The sequence below is a fragment of the Tupaia chinensis genome, unplaced genomic scaffold (genome assembly GCF_000334495.1).
Source record: "Tupaia chinensis unplaced genomic scaffold, TupChi_1.0 Scaffold000320_1, whole genome shotgun sequence".
In the NCBI taxonomy this organism is placed as follows: Eukaryota; Metazoa; Chordata; class Mammalia; order Scandentia; family Tupaiidae; genus Tupaia; species Tupaia belangeri.
In genome coordinates, this window is record NW_006159813.1 from 2107792 (window position 1) to 2124727 (window position 16936).

General features: G+C 49.4%; 1 protein-coding gene across 1 annotated transcript in view; it reads left to right on the forward strand.

The window, feature by feature from the left end:
* MSI1 (musashi RNA binding protein 1) overlaps nucleotides 1-13284 on the forward strand; it is a 29303-nt gene extending 16019 nt beyond the window's left edge. Inside the window, exons 9-14 of the mRNA XM_006151585.2 lie at nucleotides 1514-1594; nucleotides 2921-2977; nucleotides 9987-10055; nucleotides 10881-11035; nucleotides 11792-11855; nucleotides 13057-13284. Coding sequence (XP_006151647.1) covers nucleotides 1514-1594; nucleotides 2921-2977; nucleotides 9987-10055; nucleotides 10881-11035; nucleotides 11792-11833 — 404 coding nt within the window. The 3' untranslated portion in view covers nucleotides 11834-11855; nucleotides 13057-13284. The remainder of the gene's footprint in view (nucleotides 1-1513; nucleotides 1595-2920; nucleotides 2978-9986; nucleotides 10056-10880; nucleotides 11036-11791; nucleotides 11856-13056) is intronic.
* Nucleotides 13285-16936: the final 3652 nt, after the last annotated feature.

Genomic DNA, 16936 nt, shown 5'->3' on the forward strand with positions numbered 1-16936 from the left:
TCTCACTTTCTGTCTCTCTGTCTTTCTGGTGAGTGCATGCACCCTAAAGCAAAAACCTCTCCAAAAGAAAGAAAGAGAGAAAGAGAGTAGCTTCCAAGAGAAGATGCTGCTCTCACAAGACTCCCCTTCAAGCGGAGACAGGAGTCAGTGGGCAATGTCCCTGCAGAGTGATCAGAAACCCCAGGAGGCCTCAAGAGGCACCGAAACCTGCCTGAGAGGAGGTGAAGGCTGAAACGAGCCTTGGGAATTTAGCAGGATTAGTAGCGATTTTGGGTCCAGGACCGAGGGTGGTAAATGCCAACGAACCCCCAGGAAGTTCCCGGGCTTCTAGAGAGTCAAGGTGTGTACCATAGAAAGAGAACAGTACAAGGGGCCTTTTTTTTTTTCTTTTTTTTACTTGTTCATTTATTTTAATTTGACCAGAGAGAGAAGAGACACATAGAGAGAGAGGAAAAGTGAGAAAGCATGCCACCACATCTGGGATTCGAACCGTGGTTAGCCATGTGGGAGTGTCCAGCACTTTAACCACCATGCCATCTGCTGGTCCCTTTTTTTTTAAAGAGAGATTTTGCTATAGGGTATGTACTCACCAGAGAGACAGAGAGACAGAAAGAGAGAAATCACCCCTCTCAGGGAGGATTACCATCTTGCACTCCCTTCTCTTCCATTGTCCTCTAGGGATTTTGGGCATGCACGCACATGTGCCCGGCATGAGTTTCAAGCCTTGTAGTCCAGGACTCAAACTGCAATCAGCCATATGGGAGTCCAGCAGCATCACCATTATGCCATCTGCTGGTCCCAGGAAGGGCCTTGCTCACTGTGGTTTGAGTCCCAGACCCGCCAGTTTGAAATTCATGCTAGGTGCATAAGTGTACATGCCCAAATTCCTAAGAGAATGGATGGGAAGAGATTGTAGCATGGCCATCCCCCCAGGGGATGATTTCTCACTTTCTTTCCATCTGTCTGTCTCTGGTGAATGCACATGCTCTATAGCAAAATTCTCTCCAGAAAAAAGAAAGAAAGAAAAGAAAAGAGAGAAAGAGAGAATGGAAGAGAGAAAGAAAGAAAGAAAAAAAGAAAGAAAGAGAGAAAGAAAGAAAGATCGATTCAAAAAACACATGGGCCACACGTGCATGCCTACCCAGAGTTCCAGGAGGAGAATGGAGGAGAAGGGATTGCAGTGTGGCCATCCCCCCGGGGGGCAATTTCTCACTTCATCTCTCTCTCTCTCCCCGTCTCTTTCAACCTCTCTTGCAAGCACATGCACCCTATAGAAAAATAATGGGGCTTCTAATGGTAGCTACTTCTTAGAGTGCTGGTGAAGTTTGCTGAAGAAATAAGGCATGCAAGGTGCTCACCACAGGGCTTGGCATGCAGAAGATGTCTGGGAAGTGCAACTATTACTCATCCTATGGGATGGTGGCAGGGAACAGAAGTGGCTCAGAGCCTTCCCCACTGAGCCAGGGCCCAAGCTGTGGATGAAGTGTCTGATACCGCCCCCTCGTTCCATCAGGTTACCCGGGTTTCCAAGCCACGACCTACGCCAGCCGGAGTTACACAGGCCTCGCCCCCGGCTACACCTATCAGTTCCCCGGTAAGTCCTGCTCCATGTCCCTCCACGGCCAGCATGTCCCCAGTTCCTGGGCAGTGTGACTCCTCAGGGCGGTGTCTTGGGGGGGGAGGGGGTGCATGGCTGGGGGTCTGCCTGCTGGAGGCTTGGAAGGAAGGGCATGTCTGAGGAAGGAACGGCATGTCTGAGGAAGGGCCTTCCCCTACCCGGTCCCTTCCCTCCTCCTCCCCAGAAGCTGGGATGGGCTCCTGGCAGGGCCCTGCATGCCACCGTCCTCACCTAGGAGTGCCTCTGCCTGCTTCCTGCCTTTCTTTCCTTCCTGCCGACTCAGGATTGCCACTTCCCCCAAAAGGGCATCGGGCTTGTCGGGAGGGGCAGGGGCCCTGGGCCAGTGTTGGTTGTGTCTTCGTGGACACACTTATAATGACCAGGTGCTGAAATGACCAGGTGCCGAGCCTTTGAAGGCTGGACAGGCCCCTTTTAGACCTTAAATGCTGAAAAACGATTGGATTAAGCATTATAATCACCACCTTCGTGTGTAATGCAACATAAAAATAACACTAGCCCTTAAAATAAATGGCAGGAGACCCAGCGAAGTTCTGGACTTTCTCCAAATGACTATTCAATGTTGTTTTCTTCGAAATATCAAATTATCACATGTCGAACCTTTGCAAGCCTTTTTTTTTTTTTTTTTTTGGGGGGGGGTCATCTTACTTATTTGAAGGGTTCCTAAGCATTTGTATCCTCTGCCTCTTGGGCAGTTCAGCTTGGCATTCTTTGTATGACATTATAGTGTTCCATCCTCCCAATAATTTCATGGAGGAAGGGTGATTGTCCCCGTTTTCTAGCTGAGGAGACGGGTCAGAGAGGGAAAATGACTTGCTCAAATGGCTCCATCCTACAAGTGGCAGAGCTGGGAATCAAACCCAAGCCCGACCTGTTTATTCTAAGGCTATCACTTTTCATCAAGCCGCATCCCAGCTCCTCCTTTCCCCACAAAAGGGAAAAAAAAAAAAAAGAAGAAGAAGAAGAGGATTCTGAGATGTTTTTGGTGTAATCCTGAGTCTTTAAAGAAGTACCCAGAATTGCAGCCCCAATATCGCCCCACGCCCAGGGTACAGGTGGCAACTCTGTCCGTGCTTTCTCTCTCGCTCTCTGTCCCTCTCTGTGTCTGCGTCTCCTGCCCCTCCCCTGCCTGCTGGAGATCCAGCTGTCCCCCTCCCCAGCTCTTGGGTCCTGTGCATGGGCACTCTTGTCACCCAGTGTCCCTGTGGGTACATTTGTCCTCCCTGGCCCATGCCGGAGGGACCTCCCCTGCTTCTTCTTAAGCTGTTTTACGTTTCATTTTAGAATTCCGTGTAGAGCGGACCCCTCTCCCGAGCGCCCCAGTCCTCCCCGAGCTTACAGGTCAGTCGCTCGGATTTCGTACACCTCATAGGCCACACGGGGAGAAAAAGAAGGGGCCCAGGGACTTTCCTGGAGAAACCTGGCGGGACCCTCTCCTCCTCCTGCCAGCCCTCCGTCATGGGGACACAGCAGATTGTGCCTGGGCACTGGCCAGTCTGTAGCTCCATGGCCCTTAAGGGTGGGGCAGAGGGCCAAGCCAAGCAGATGGAGGCAAAGTCGCTCGTTCATCCATTTGGCAAATATTTATCTAGCACCTCCTGTATGCCAGGCACCACGGAGGCTCCGGGACCCAGCGGTGAGCAAGCCAGGGTCTCAAACCCAGTGGGCACGGTGGGGTGGGGCAGAGACTTCTGCAGACTGGAGCGGGCGTGCCTGCACTTAGGTGCCAGTCGACGCTGGTCAGGAGAGGACGCAGGCTCCGTCCTTTCAGGTCCTGCCTTTCCAGAGAAGCCAGAAACCTGGCTTGCACTTAAGGACACATTTTCATTTATTTTGAAATGTTGGCAACAATTTCCAAATTTTTCAAATACCCCTGGCCAAATGAAACCTAATGGAGTACCAACTCCAGCCCAAGGACAGCCGATTCTGGACAAGCAAGAAGAAGATGCTTGGCCACTAGAGGCTGTGTCTCCAGCTGAGGCTTCCCCTTGGGCCACCAGTTCAGCTGTAGAGCTAGGGACAAGGCCGAGGTAGGGACAGGCCACGTGCACACGAGGTGGGCTATGAGGGGTTTCTCTGTCCAACCTGCTTGTCCACCCACCCCAACCCCATACTCTTCCCCTGACCCTGGCCGTGTGTGGAGGATGTGAGCATGAACGCTGCTTTAGATGAGACCTTCCTTCCAAGGAGTGCCCAGGGGTTCCCCATAATGGGAGCGGGAGAAGAGAAACACAGGGCAGGGTAAAGGAAAGGGAGGGAGTAGAGTTCGAGAGGTAGAAGTGATAGGCCCTCTTCCCTGGACAGTTTTACCCGCAACTGAGGGGAGGTGGAGGACTACAAGAGGGTTCTTTTTACCTATTTAAGGATGTGTGGGGCTGGCAGGTGGCAAGGTAATTAAGGGTGCTGGACTCCCACATGGTCAACCACAGTTCGAGTCCTAGACCTGAAGGCTTACTTTCTCACTTTCTCTCTCTCTTTTTCTTACTTTCTCTTTCTCGCTCTCTTGTTCTCTCACTCTCTCTGTTCAAATTTTTTTAAAAAGTAAATAAATAAAGTTAAATAAAAGAATTCTTTTTAAAAAAAAAAAGAGTATGTGGAGACCAGCAGGTAGTGTAGTACTGCAGTTCGGGTCCCAGACCCGGTGGCTTGTTTTCTGACGTTCCCATTCTTTCTCTCTCTGTCTCTCTGATGAGCACATGTGCCCTATAACAAAGTTTTAAAAAATAATAATGATGATGGGGTCAGGAGATGATGTAATGGTTACGTCTCTGGATTCACACTTAGTGGACCACGGTTCGAGTCCTGGACCCAGCAACTTAAAACTCATGCTGGGCACATACACATGCGTGCCCAAAATTCCGAGAGGAAAATGGAGGAGAAGGGATTGCAGTGTGGCCACACCACTGGGTAGTGATTTCTTGCTTTCTGCCTCTCTGTCTTCAGTGCACATATGCGCCCTATAGCAAAAATATCTCTCTCAAAAAACAAACAAAAAAGATAAACAATATTAAACAAATAATGACTTTTTTTAATTTAAAAAACATGTGGTGGCTAGCGGGCGGCATGGTGGTTAACGTGCTAGACTCCTTTTTTTTTTTTAAATTATTTTATTTAACTTTATTTATTTATTTATTCACTTGTTTATTTTAATTTGACCAGAGAGGGACAGAGTAAGAGAGAGGGAAAGTGAAAAAGCAAGCCACCAAGTCCTGGACTCGAACCATGGTCAGTCATGTGGGAATACAATGCCCTTTTTTTTTTTGGAGAGGCTTTTACTATAGGGCATGTGCACTCACCAGAAAGACAGAGAGAGACATAAACCAAGAAAGCACCCCCTAGGGGGGATAACCATGCTGCAATCCCTTCTCCTCCATTCTCCTCTTGGGATCTTGGGCACGCATGCACATGTACCCAGTGTGAGTTTAAGCTGCTGGGTCTGGGACTCGAACTGCAGTTGACTACATGTGAGTCCAGTGACATAGCCATTACACCAACTGCTGGTCCCAATCCAGTGCTCTTAACCACTGTGCCACCTGCCAGCCCCAAGGTGCTGGACTCTCCTATATGACTGACCATGGTTTGAGTCCGACCTGGCAGCTTGCTTTCTCACTTTCCCACTCTCTAGTTCTCTCTGTCTCTCTCTGGTGCACATGCCCTATAACAAATTAAAATCATAATAAAAAAGGAGCCAGCAGGTGGCGTGGTGGTGGTTGAGGAGCTGGACACTTCCACATGGTCTATCATGGTTTGAGTTCCAGACCTGGTGGCTTGCTTTCTCACTTTCCTTCTCTCTGTGTCTGCCTTTCTCTGGTCAAATTAAAATAAATGAATGAATGAATGAAATAAATAATTCTTTTTTTTGTAAAGATAATTTAATATTTAAAAAAAAAAACAGTAAATAACATTAAATAAATAATTCTTAAGCAGACCCAAAAAAAAGAACATGTGTTGAGGACCTGCTGTGTGTGGGCCGCTCTGCCAGTCTGCCAGGTTTGGGGACCACAATAGGGAAAACCTAGTCCTGTTCTCAATAAACTTACAGTTAGATAGGGAAACAAATACTTAAACAAGTAGGTACAGTTGTCCCTTGGTATCTGAGGGTTCCAGGACCCCTGCAAATATCAAAGCCTGTAAATGCTCAGGTCCTTCATATAAAATGGTGTGGTAGGGGCCAGCAGGTGGCATGGTGGTTAAGGTGCTGGACTCCCACATGATTGACTGTGGTTTGAGTCTCGGTCCTGGCGGCTTGCTCTCTCACTCTCCATCTCTCTCTCTTTCTCTCTCTGCCTCTCTCTGGTGAATTAGATAATAATTCTTTTTTCTTTTTTTTTAAAAAGGATGTGGTGGGGGCCAACAGGTGGCATAGTCGTTAAGGTACTGGACTTCCACATAGCCGACCACAGTTCAAATCTCAGATCTGGCAATTTGAAAATCATGGCGGGCGTGTGTATGTGTGTGCCCAAAATCCCAAGAGGAGAAGGGAGGAGAAGGCATTGCCATCTGGCCATCCCCACTGGGGAGTGATTTTTCACTTTTCCTCTCTCTAAATCTCTGTCTCTCTCCTTTCCAGTGAATGCACTCTCCCTATGACAAAAACCTAAAAAAAAAAAAAGAAAAGAAAAGAAAAAAGAAAAGAAAAGGAAAGGGAAAAAATGATGTGGTATTTGCATATAACTTAGACATAGCTCTCTGTGTAATCTAAGTCTTCTCCAGATTACTTACAGGGCTCACCACAGTGTACATACTGCATAGATAGTTATCCTGTATTGTTTAGGGAATAATGACAAAACAAGTCTGAATCTGTCTAATATAGTAACAACAAGAACATTTTTAATGATTTATTTATTCCTTGAGTGAGACATAGAGATACAGCACCCCCAGACAGGGTCCTGTTACTGTGACCCACCCTCCAGTCTCAGCCAGCCTCAGATCACGGGCACCTGCATGCCCAGTGTACTCAGGGAAGTCTCTGGCCTTGAACTGAGAACCTTCCCATGTGGGTTAGCCTCATAGAGCATCACATTTTACAACTGTTCCACTAACCAGCCCCCCACATTAAGATTTCTAAAAATTCTTCAGTTATTTATTTATTCAACTTAAACTTTAATTGTTATTATATTTTTAAGAATTATTTTATTCAACTTTATTCTTTATTTTATTTTATTTACTTCTTTTTTTTTTTTTTTTTTTTGAGAGGTTTTTGCTATCTGGTGCGTGCACTTGCCAGAAAGACAGAGAGAGATAGAGAGACAGAAAGTGAGAAATCACCCCCCAGGGGGATGGCCATGCTGCAATCCCTTTTCCTCCATTCTCCTCTTGGGATATTGGGCATGCACGCACATGCACCCGGTGTGAGTTTAAGCCATTGGGTCCGGGACTCGAGCTGTGGTCGACTACATGGGAGTCCAGTGACATAGCCTTTATGCCAGCTGCTGGTCCTTATTCATTATTATTTTTTTAATTTGACCAGAGAAAAAGAGAGAGAGAAAGTGAGAAAGCAAGTCACCAGGTTTGGGTCTTGAACCACAGTTGGCCATGTGGGAGTCCAGCTCCCTTAACCACCATGCCACCTGCTGGCCCCTATTTATTATTATTTTTAAAAATTTGTTATAGGGTATGTGTGCTCACCAGAAGGGGAGAGAGAGAGAGAGAGAGAAAGAGAGAGAGAGAAAGAGAGAGATATGCTGGCCCTCAACATTTTTTTTTCCAAAAAAGAATTATTTTACTTTATTTATCATTTTTTAAAAGAATCGTTCTATTTAACTTTATTTATTTATTTTTATTTGACTAGGGTGTAGGGAGAGACAAAATGAGAAAGGAAACCGCCAAGTCTGGGACTCAAACCACTGTTGCCCTTAATCACCACGCCATCTGCTGGCCCCTATTTTTTTCTTTTTTCTTTTGCTATAGGACATGTGTACTCACCAGAGAGAGACAGAGAGAAAAGGACAGAGCGAGAAAGCAAGCTGTCAGGTCCAGGACTCAAACCGCTGTTGCCTGTGTGGGAGTCTATCTCCTTCACCGCCATGCCACCTGCTGGCCCAACGCCAACATTTTCTGTCTGTACTTAGTGACTCCACAGATGTGGAACTGTGGAAGGCCAGCAATGATATGGAAGGCCAACTGTGATTTATAGTTCTGATAAGCTCTTGTTTGGGTTGCTCTGTGGAAATGCCTTCATGGGCCAAAAACCAGACGGCACAGCCCAGCCCAGCCCCTGCCTCTAAGGAACTGAGGGAGGGGGACCAGCAGATGCCGTAATAGTTACACCCCTGGACTCCCTCGTACTTGAACGCAGTCTGAACGGTGGCTTAAAACGCCGGGCATGTGTGTGTCCAAGATCCCGAGAGGAGAATGGAGGAGAAGGGATTGTGGCATGGCCATCCCCCTTGGGGGGTGATTTCTCGCTTTCTGTCTCTCTTGTCTCTCCAGTGAACATGCATGCCCTATAGCAAAAATTTCTCTCAAAAGAAAAACAAAAAACACAAACGAAAAAAACCTAAGGGAAGAAAAGACATCTTAGCAGGGGAGAAAGTGGGTTCAAAATTTAGCAATCTGGGGGAGTCTAGGGTCTGATCTTTTCTCGTATTTGGTCAGTATCTCTTGTGCCAGATGGCACCCCGGGCACGACAGGGAGACAGCAATAAACAAGGAAATAAACAAGTACCTAGCATATACCCAGAGAAGTTCCACAAGGAAAATAAAGCAGGGAGCTATGCTGTGGTGTTAGGGTTGGTGACAGGGAACTGCCTTAGTGAGCATTCAAGGAAGGCTTCTCAGAGGAAGGGATATCTTAGTGAGGAGGAGCCAACTCTATGAAGATCTCAGGAGAGACTCCTTCAGGGTGCTGGAACCATAGTCCTGGATTTAATCCTTCAGCCCAGTAGCCTTTCCAAGGATCTTCAAGGATCTTTTCTGGGATCCCTAGGCCTAGGTCTAGTTCCAGGTCAGGGCCAAGGTCACCATACCAGCCCCAAGGGGCACATCTTGGGGTGGGAGACTGGTGTTTCTGAAGGCTTGCAAACCCAACACCCTGGTGCTCTGCTCCAGGTGGAGGTGTCAGCCTTTTAGAGGCTGCAGTTGTAGAAACATCCAGCAGGGGGCGCTCTCCTTTCACCCTTAGCTCTAGGCTCTCACTTGGGTTTGTTATTTATTTATAGATTTTTTTGCTATAGGGTACCTGTGCTTGCTGGAGAGACAGAGAGACAGAAAGCAAGAAGTTATCCCCTAGTGGGGATGGTCATATCCCAATCCCTTCTCCTCCATTCTCCTCTTGGAATTTTGGACACACACGCACATGCGCCTTGCGTGAGTTTTAAGCCACTGGGTTCAGGACTTGAACTGTGGTCGACTACGTGGGAGTTCAGCGACTTAACCATTTTGCCATCTGCTGGTCTTTATTTTTTTAAGAATTCTTTTATTTTTATATTTATTTATTTATTTTAATTTGACCAAAGTGGGGGAGAGAGAGAGAGAGAGAGAGAGAGAGAGAGAGAAAGCAAGCTACCAGGTCCAGGACTTGAACTGCAGTCAGCCATGTGGGAGTCTAGTGCCCTTAATCACCACGCTACCTGCCAGCCCCAAGCCAGGGGTTATTTAAGCAGAGGTCTCCTCCACTCCTTCAGCAGACATTTATTAAGCTCCTGCTGTGTGCAGGACAAGGGGCTAGGTGCAGTGGAGATGGGGTGGAGGTAGACAGCAAACAAGAGGAAAGCAAGCCAGGTCCCTGTGTCTGAAGAGGGGGTAACAGAAAAGGGGCTGGGTAAACCGGGAGGAGAGAGTGGTCCTGTCCGGCTGGGTGCTTGGGTGTGGGGAGAAGAGGCTGAGGAGGGTAGGGCAGGCAGCGAAGCTTGGCCTTGGCTGGAGCCTAGCCTTAGCCTGACCCTGCAGGAGCCCTGGCACCTGAACCGCACCAGTCTGCCCTACCTTGGGCCTGGCTGTCGGTACCCGTGTCACACAGACACTGGCACAGTTGACTGGGCTAGCACCTCTGGGTTAGGTGGCCCTCGTTCTACCAAGGACACTTTCTAGAGAAAGAGACAACTGTGAGCGGCCACACAGCAGCTCAGTGTTGGTGTCCTGGCCCACCCCCTGTGGGTGTAGGCTGTCCACATGTGTCCCTTGAGTCCAGGGCAGGAACTGAGGCTGAGCGGCTCACCGGAACGCCATCCTCCCTCCTTTTTTCCACCCATCCTGCGAGTCAGGACACAGATAGCAAGGTAGTGCCTTCTTCCCTGACCCCTCTGAGGTGGGATCAGGCTGGAGAAGCTCTGCCAGTAGGTAAGGGCCTCCTTCATCCGCCCCTGGCCCCCCAGCAGCCATACTCAAGTGCCCATACCTTCCTTTTCAGCCATTCCTCTTACTGCTTATGGACCAATGGCAGCAGCGGCAGCAGCGGCGGCTGTGGTTCGAGGGACAGGTGAGGCCTTCTGGGATACAAGAAGCAAGGGGTGTTGGGGTACACGGGCAGAGAAATCCAGAGGGGAGAGGAGGTGGCCACTGCCACCCCTTTGCAGAGGGACACATTTATTCATTCACCTAGCAAGTATTAACTGAGCATCTACTCTGCGCTGGATGTCATGCCAGCGTCAGAGAGCCAGCCCAGAATGACACTGGCAGAATCTCTGCCCTGCCTAGCCTACAGGCTTGTGGGGGGCACCAGAAATAGATAGAAAGGCAATAATTCTGAAGGATGCTGCTCCTCCACCAGGTGGAGTCAGGGACCAGAGGAGCTCCTGGCTGGATCCTCTAGGAAAGACTAGAAAGGCTTCTAGGAGGAAAGGCCTCTTCCGAATTAAAGGCAAAAAGGAAGAAAAGTGCTTCTGGTCAAGGGGATAGCATTTGCAAAGGCTTGGGGGCTGGTTAGCATAGGTAGAGTCCAAGAGTTGGAAGTGAGGAGCCGGAGGCAGGAGAGCCAGGTCTTGGAAATAGGTGGACATTTCAGGCAGCAGAGAGCTGTTGATCTGGGTATAGAAATACATATGGCTATAAAGTGGGGAAAAGTGGGAAGAGGCTTATGAGGAGCGTCTCTGAGTGGTCAGACCGCAGATGGTGGGGGCCTGGGTGGGGCAGGTGGGGTGCATGGACTTGGAGATATTTCCATGAGGTAGAGTCACAGGATTTGCAGGGTGTGGGGGGGTCAAGGTCAGGATGGCGGGGAGGGCCGGCGGTGGGCACCAGGGCTATCACCATCTTCTTTCTGGGTTGCCAGGCTCTCACCCCTGGACGATGGCTCCCCCTCCAGGTTCGACTCCCAGCCGCACAGGGGGCTTCCTGGGGACCACCAGCCCCGGCCCCATGGCCGAGCTCTACGGGGCGGCCAACCAGGACTCGGGGGTCAGCAGTTACATCAGCGCCGCCAGCCCCGCCCCCAGTACCGGCTTTGGCCACAGTCTTGGGGTGAGGGGCCTGGGCCTGCGGCCCCCGCCTCACCCCCTACCCAGGGAGAGCCCAAAATGAGGAGAGGGAAAGGGTGTGTCAGTTTTCAGTGGCAAAAGGCCAGGGCAAGAGATAATGAATGGAGAAAGAAAGCATTGCTAAGGGGGAGAAATCGGGGTTATCGTTCATTTAATGGGCATTTAGTCCTCACCCTCTGTATGCCAGGCATCAGACACACAAACATGACACACCTCTGCCCGGATGGAGGTTAGATTTCCTGGGCCCAGTGGACGGCGTAATGGTTACATCACTGGACTCCCACATAGTCAACCACGGTTTCGAGTCCCGGACCTAAAGGCTTCAAACTCATGTCGGGCACGTGTTTGCGTGTGCCCAAAATCCTGAGAGGAGAATGGAGGAGAAGGGATCGCGGCATGACCATTCCCTTCGGGGGATGATTTCTCATTTTCTGTTTCTCTGTCTATCTCTGTCTCTCTAGCGACCGCATGCACCCTATAGCAAAAATCTCTAAAAAACAAAAACAAAAACAAAAAACAATTTCCTAGTTCGACCATTAGATGCCCTAGTTTTTAACCAGGTTACTGGTTATAAGCAGATTTCTAAGACCCCGCCCTGGAGAACCCTTGGTCCACAGTGAGAATAATATGGGCAGAATAGGGAAGGTCTCACTGAGGGTTTCCTGTGGGAAAGGGCAGGAGCTCCTGGGATCTCTCTTCTTTCCCCAGGAATCTAGAAGTCAAATTCTTTTCTTTTTAGGGCCCCTTGATTGCCACAGCCTTCACCAATGGGTACCACTGAAACAGGGGACCAATGGCAGGAGGTGAGGAGGCGGGGAGTGGGGTGGGGTTGGTACTGGGGAAGCTGGCCCTGGGTGATCCATTGTGTGGGGCACAGACCCCCTCCCTGCCCTCAGAGAACCCACAGTCCCCTGGGAGACAGACTTTTATACCAACAAGGTCAATACCCAGGTGAAAAGCTGTCCGACCTGCTACATTTCAAAACATAAATCAAGGGAAAAAAAAACATAAATGACGGGGTCAGCAGGTGACTCGATAGTTTAGGTACTGGATTCCCACATGACTGACCATGGTTTGAGTCCTAGACCCGGCAGCTTGAAAATCAGGCGGGATGCTTATGCATGCATGCCCAAAATCTCAAGGAGAATGGAAAAGGGATTGTGGCGTGGCCATCCCCCATAGGAGTTGACTTCTCACTTTCCTTCTCACAGTCTCTCTGCCTCTCTCTGGCGAGGGCATGTGCCCTATAACAAAAACCTAAATTAAAAAAAAAAAAAAAAAAAAAGGGAACAGCACCTATCAGGTTGGCAAAGATTGTTCAAGGCTGATAAGGCTCAGTATGGGTGGAGGTATAGGGGAAATCGTGAGTAATTTGGCTCCAGGTTGCTAAGGGGCACTGTTTATCCAGATTTTAAACATCCATGCCCTTCGACTCAACAATTCCACTCCTAGGCATTTATTTTTAACACGGCAAATAGCTGAAATGCCCATCAAACAGAGAGCGAGTAAATAAACGAATGTGTGCATACGAAGGAATAGTACACAGCTGTCAGGAGAGCTGACACGCAGGCCCGGGCACGCTGTCCTCACTGTGGCGTGTGGAGGCGGCGTGGTACCGTGCCAAGCCATGACATGTCCACTATGCACTCGCTCATTCATGTGAATAAATCCTGAGCCTTACTCCAGGAAAGATAGAAATGGCCAAGACAGACAAGGCGCTCTCTCGTCCTACACATAAAAAGCAAGTGACCAAAGGAGGTCATTCCAAGTAAGGTGCAAGGGGATCACTTTAGATTAGGGATTCAAGACGGCGTCTCTGAGAATTGACATTTAAATAAATCCAGCCATTCAAAATCCAGGAAAAGACGTTCCAGACATGGAACAGAAAGAGCAAAGTCTTCCAGGAGTGGGTTAGGCAAGGGTATGTGTGTTCAGCGGTAGGGGGACCCCAGAGACAGGCAGGGCTGAGCCAGACTCCTCCATAACCTCCTACTGTGTTCCCAGCACCCCAACCTGCAGCTGACTGAGGACCACGAGTGAGCCAGCGAGGGGGCGGGACACCTCAGCCGCAGCCTCCGCCCCCCCCCCCCGCAGCGACTCGGACCCTGCTACTGCCCCCCCTACTCCTCGGGCCTGGCCCCTGCCCTGCTGTCCTGCCATCCACTGGTTCCCCTACTAACCTCCCCATCTTCCGCCCTTATCCCCCTCCCGACCTCCCCACTCCCTGCCCGCTTTTATTTATTTTGGATTAGCCGGTTGCCCCCAACCCCTCCGGTCTTGGGTCTGCACCCTCCTCCCTGCCGTGCCCCCCTAGGACGGCCCCCCCCAGAAAGCTTTTGTATTTGTGCATAGATAGAGCGAGGGCGGAGGGAGCCTGCTACAGGCCGCAGCCCTAACCCTTGTTTTTATTCCCACCTTTTTCTCTTTCCTTTTTTTTTTTTTTTTTTAAAGAAATCTTTTTAAAACTATTTCTAGGTTTGTGAATGTGAAGCCCCAGGCCGCAGGGGGCAAGGGGCCAGGTGCCCCCCCACCAGCTGAGAACAAAGTGTCTATGCGGGTGCGGGCCCCTGGCCGCCTCCCTCCAACCCCGGAGAGGAGGGCAGGCTGTGGGTAGGCCAGGCCGAGCCCCTGCAACCATCCCGTCTGTATCATATGTAAATACTGTGAGGTGGAGCCCCCCTCCCTCAGACCCCCACGGAGGTGAGGGCACGGCCTCGCTCCACTCAGCAAAGGTCTCTCCTGTCCCGTTTCTGTCCCCTCCTCAGACACCGTTACTGTAAGCTTGCAGGCCTCAGCTGTGGCCCTGGCAGGCCCGCTCTCTCAGGCCCTCGGGGTCGAGGCCTTGAGCCTTCTCACCCCAAAAACCCAGTGTAGGGGCAACAAGGGGCCCAGGGAGAGGGGGCTTGCAGGGTCGCTGCTGGCAAGGAATTAACTCTCCAAAGGGCTCCCTGCCGACTGCCAGGTTGGCCTTTCCGGGTTCTCCCTCTGAGACCCCCACACCCGTGAGTGGGCAGCGGGGGCACTTTGGTAAGGGGCAGACCCCAGGGGGAAGCAAAGGGCTTCTCAGGGAACCCCCACATTCTCTCACTGAAGTTTCCCACCAGGTTGGGCCCATGGCCAGAGCCCCTTGGCAAGGCCCCCTTACCCCAGAGCCCCCTTCAAAGGAAAATAAGAGGCTCAGGGTGTGAGCTGCCACGGACAGGGATCTGGCTGGCCGGGCAAGGCCGAGGCCCCCCATTGTCGCCCCCCTTCTCCATGTCCCTCTCCCCTGGGTCGGAGGCTGAGGGCCTCAGTTCCCTTCCCCATCACACCCCCCTTTGGAGAGTTAATCATCTGTGTGAGGTGCTTAACCTGTCAGCCCTGAGAACACAAAGCAATAATCTTTGTTACTGAGATGCGCGGCTGTTCGTGTTTTTGGTTTTTTTTTTTTTTTTAAATGTTTCCTAATAAAAGAGAAGCTGCATTTTATTGGTTTTTATTTTTAATTTTCTACACAGTTGAGCTGAGTCCTGAGAGACTTGGCACCCCTTAAATCCCAGTCCCCTGCCTCTCCCCCACGACTGGGCCCAACCATAGGCTCAGAGCCCTGAATTCCGTTTTCTGATTTGTTTGGGGAATTTTTTTTTTTTTTTTTTTTTTTTTTTTTTAAGATGTTACATGGTGTTTCGAAGCCAGCAAGTTACCACCGTCCGGTGTCTCTTCTCTCCACATCTGTAACTTCTTTTTCCAGGTTTTATTTTCAGTTTTAAATTCCTAATAAATTATTTGAAAACGGGTCTGGGTGTGAGTGTCTTGCGGCTCCATGTAAATTCAGGTTGAAGTATCCCAAGGGGATTCATTTTTCTGCTGCAGGACATTGAACTTCACCTCCGTCTGCTTAGCGTTCCAGCTGGGTCCAAGAATCAAGCTGACATGGGACAGATTAACAGGAGAAAAACATACACATTTATTTTTTAAAAATTTTTAAAGGAATAAGCTGCCAGGTCCGGGACTCGAACCACAGTCAACCATGTGGGAGTCCAGTGCCATAACCACCATGCCACCCGCTGGCCCCTCACATTTATTTTATTTCATACAAACTTTAAGTGGCACAAGAACCTTCAGAAAGAAGGGGGGGCAGGGCTCAGGGTAAAAAAAAAAAAACATACAACAGACACAGAAATGGAAAGTTACCCGTTGATGATGTGTAGAGCAATATCTCTGACCTGATTGACGTACACTGCATGCATGCTGGGAAAAGCCATGTCGTAGGCTGTAAAAATTCACAATGATTGAGGCTAGCAGGTGGCGTGGTGGTTAAAGACACTGGAATTCCACGTGGCCAAGAATGGTTCAAGTCCTGGACCTGGTGTCTTGCTTCCTCACTTTCCCTCTCTCTTTTTCTTTCTCTGATCAAATTGGAAAATAATAATAAAAGTTAAAATCATTAAAAAAAAAAAAAAGATTCACGATTTAATGGAAAGAAAGAATGGAAGGAAGGAGGGGCCAGCAGGTGGTGTGGTGCTTAAATGTTCTGGAATCTCGCATGGCCAACTGTGGTTTGAGTCCCGGACCTGGCGACTTGCTGTCCCTCTCTAGTCAAATTTAAATAAGTAAATAAAGTTAAATAAAATAGTTCTTAAAATAAAAAGAATGAAAAGAAGGACGAGGTGAAAAGAAGATTAGGAAAGGAGAGAGAAAAGAAGGGGAATGGTACCAACAGTTGGTATAATGGCTATGTCACTGGACTTTCATGTAGTTGACTGTGGTTCAAGTCCCGGGTCTGATGGCTTAAACTCAGACCGGGCACGTGTGTGTGTGTGTGTGTGTGTGTATGTGAGTGTGTGTGCATGCCCAAGATCCCGAGAGAAGAATGGAGAAGGGATTGCGGCGTGGCCATTCCCGCACCCCGGGGGGTGATTTCTCGCTTTCTCACTTCTTTTTGGCAAGCGCACGCACCCTATAGCAAAAATCTCTCTCTCAATAATAATAATAATAATAATTAGGGACCAGCAGATGGTGTAACAGTTACATTGTTGGACTCCCATGTAGGTGACAGCAGTTCAAGTCTCTGACCTGGTGACTTAAAGCTCAAATCAGGGGGCTGGCGGGTGGCATGGTGGTTAAGGGTGCTGGACTCCCACATGGCCAACTGCGGTCTGAGTCCCAGACCTGGCGGCTTGCTTTCTCACTTCCTCTCTATCACTCTGTCCCTCTCTGGTAAAATTAAATTAAATAAGTAAATAAACTTATTTAAAAAAAATAATAAATTGGGAACCAGCAGTTAGCGTAATGGCTATGTCGCTGGACTCCCACGTAGTCGACCGCGGTTCATGTCCCGGACCCGGTGGCTTAAAAACTCATGCCGGGCGTGTGTGCGTGCCTGCCCAAGATCCCGAGAGGAGAATGGAGGAGAAGGGATTGCTGCGTGACCATCCCCCCTGGGGGGTGATTTCTCGCTTTCTGTCTCTATGTCTCTCTCTGTCTGTCTGGCGAGCACACGCGCCCTACAATGAAAATCTCTCAAAAAAAAAAAATAATAAAGCCAACTGGGTACGTGTGCGTGCATGCCCAAGATCCCGAGAGGAAAAGGGATTGCGGCATGGCCATCCCCCCTGTGGGGGTGATTTCTTACTTTCTATCTCTCTGTATTCCTGGCGAACACATGCGCCCTATAGCAAAAACCTCTCCAAAAAAATTAAAAAATAAAAATATTGGCAGAGTGAGACACACACATACATACAATTTTTTTTTTTTTTTACTTTCCAGAGGACATGTACTTTTAGCAGAGGTGGAGGGAGAAAGCCCCCCCACAGCGGGGTAGAACTTGTCACAGTCCATTTCTCATCTGTCAGGAGGTTGTGCATGTGCACACCTGCCCAGGGTATTTTTCCAAATTGCTGGG